The sequence below is a fragment of the Daktulosphaira vitifoliae genome, unplaced genomic scaffold (assembly GCF_025091365.1).
Source record: "Daktulosphaira vitifoliae isolate Bord-2020 unplaced genomic scaffold, ASM2509136v1 Scaffold_2, whole genome shotgun sequence".
Classification (NCBI taxonomy): Eukaryota; Metazoa; Arthropoda; class Insecta; order Hemiptera; family Phylloxeridae; genus Daktulosphaira; species Daktulosphaira vitifoliae.
In genome coordinates this window covers 4,914,316-4,916,918 of record NW_026099573.1, presented here as the reverse complement: position 1 = coordinate 4,916,918, position 2,603 = coordinate 4,914,316, and the positions used below count along the sequence as shown (strand labels likewise).

Below are 2,603 nucleotides of genomic sequence, written 5' to 3'. Positions count from 1 at the left end.
GATTTTAATCACTGTCACATATCATTATACTTGATCCAACTATACCACGGCACCACTGTGCCGCGACCCCCCTGTGCTGGGTTTTTTTTATATTAAAGCCTTAGGTATTTTCCTTTTATTTGATATAATTTTTTAAACGCTTTATCTATTTACAGGGGGGATTCAAAATGACAACTTTTTCACAAAAAATTAACTTTTAAAACTTAACTTTTGACAGTGTTCCGTAAATACTGCGTTCTTTAAATATATGTTAAATTAAAAATAATTTTACTTACTATAAATTTAAAAAAAAAAATTTGTCCTATCTCGTCTTTTGCGTGAAAATGGATGTCGTATTTAAAAACATGCTATTATTATGTTCAAATTTTATTTTTATTTTGTTTATTTTAAAATACAATTTTTTATGATTTCTACATAAAAATTACAACACTAAATTATTAAATATTTATTCATATCTGATACTTATAAATTGTTTTTATAAATTATTTTTAATAATGTTATGGCAATTTTAAATAAAATTTTTTTTAAAAATTAGCGTATTTTAAATTAGTATTTTCTTGTGGGATTCCCATGCTTGGCGAATGAGGTGAGTTTTCTAATTTTTATGGGTAATCCCTTTAACTAGATACAATTTGTGATCTTTTGAAGTAACGTAAAAAAGACTTGGCTCAGTGAGAGATGAGAAAAATTAATGGCAGACACAAAAAAACAAATAATTGTAAATTTAATATATTCTCAGATTTGATTTGAGGCGAAAGTATATTTAACTAATTAATTGAATGTAGTTTTTAAGTATATCTATAGTGTATAGCATGTAATAAGTACTAACATGTGTGAATGTTATAAATTTGGAATAATTTATTTATGTTTTAATGCGCAAAACAACAAATATGACGTTTTCGAAAGTTTAAAAATAAAGTCATTATGATTTAAATATATATATCAAAATGATCATCATTATTGTTAACACAAATAATATTTGTACAAAAATTATAATTGAACACTTTTGACGTAAAAATATTAATATTTCCAATAAAACTTGAAAAAAATGATTCCATTTCAAAACTAATTGTATATTTTAATTTTTTCTTCGATAAAACTACTAACCTTCTTTTATCAATAGATTTTTCATAGTAACCAAATTGTTAACAAATGAAAGAATAACTTGACTATTACAGCAACAGGTAAAAATGAATTTTTTTAGCAAAATGCACATTGTTTTACTTAGAATAATAATTTCAAATGTTATTATTGTTTATACTAATGATGAATTGAGTCAGAATACTGAAAATCAACAATATATCACTATTAATGATTTGAATAAACTCATCAGGGAGTATCCTGCATTTCTGCAGTTGACATTACAAAAACAAGATTATTACACAGGAAAAGATGTACTTCGTTGTCCTATGCCTTACAACGAAAATACTATAATAGATGATAATGATGTTGTGCATTCTAAGTATTTCAACCCTAGAGAATGTAAAAAACCTTGGACTTGGACACAAAAAAATGAAATAGATGTTCCTGTGTCCATTGATGATACCATTGGTAAAAAATTAGGAAATATTATTAAACCGTGTATTAAAAACAATACCAATATTATCCAATGTTATACACACTATCTGAATGTTATGGAAAGCGTTGGTTTAACATTAGTAGACAGATATTGTTTGTTTGAACTTGAAGTTTGGGCAATGCTTGAAAAATTGGAGGTGAATGTAGATTTTAAACAATATTATAGTTTATTCACAATTAAAATTAATTATGAAGTAGTAAAATTGATTGTAGATGAATTTAAAAAACTTTTAAATAATATTTCTTTTGCATTTAAAAAATATTATATTTCTACTCTACCACTGGATTGTGTTGAAAATGTTTTAGAGAAAATGTTTTCATATTCTGGCGAACTGTGTGAAGATATAATATTTAAAAAACATTTTAAAAAATGTCGGAAATTAATGAAAACAAAAAAAAATTATGCTATTTTAGACAATGATCAATATTGGAACTGGGATATTACTTCTGATTGCAAACCTGACGACACTTTAATAATGAACACGCAATACATAAATACTGTACTAGGATTAAATCTATTTCCGAACAAGGAACAAAAATAATTTACCAAAAAATAATTTGATGGTCATTCAATAATATTTACACAATATGGAAACAATTATTTGGCATTATATCTTTTTGCTTTTAACAAAAATAAATAAATTAAAACAAATAAAATATATTTTTTATAAACTAACGAACACATTTTTAAACATCTCTTTTGTCTAAAATATGAATTAGCTTTTAAATTAATTTGTCTGTTATTAGGATTAATCTATTAACAGTAGGATGAAAAAGGTAATTCTAGGCCCTCTCCGTTTCAGCCACCCACCCCACCATCATGATTATAGGTGAAAAGGGGTTGAGGGGGAGGTAAAATCCAACGTAAACTATCATATTTCAACGGGAGGGGGAACGACGAAACCCAACGTTTACTAACCTAAGAAGAACCTTTCCTCCTCCACCAAGTCTTATGAGAGAGGGGTAACGAAACTTAAGGTAAACTAATCTAATGGTGTAGGGGGGGATGAAACACAACATAAACT

At 26.2% G+C, this 2,603-nt stretch overlaps 1 protein-coding gene across 1 annotated transcript; it reads left to right on the top strand.

The window, feature by feature from the left end:
• The first annotated feature begins 1,057 nt into the window (after positions 1-1,057).
• Positions 1,058-2,105, top strand: LOC126898847 (uncharacterized). The gene is made up of 2 exons (XM_050673253.1): positions 1,058-1,715; positions 1,993-2,105. Exons 1-2 carry the CDS (start codon positions 1,191-1,193, stop codon positions 2,050-2,052), a joined length of 585 nt encoding a protein of 194 aa, XP_050529210.1. The 5' UTR covers positions 1,058-1,190; the 3' UTR covers positions 2,053-2,105.
• Positions 2,106-2,603: the final 498 nt, after the last annotated feature.

What these genes read in the sequence shown, in the direction of transcription:
- LOC126898847 (XM_050673253.1), top strand. Translation starts at nt 1,191, where the DNA reads ATGAATTTTTTTAGCAAAATGCACATTGTTTTACTTAGAATAATAATT. An exon ending in CAATGCTTGAAAAATTGGAG is followed by an intron (nt 1,716 to 1,992) that starts GTGAATGTAGAT and finishes ATGCTATTTTAG; the next exon opens with ACAATGATCAATATTGGAAC.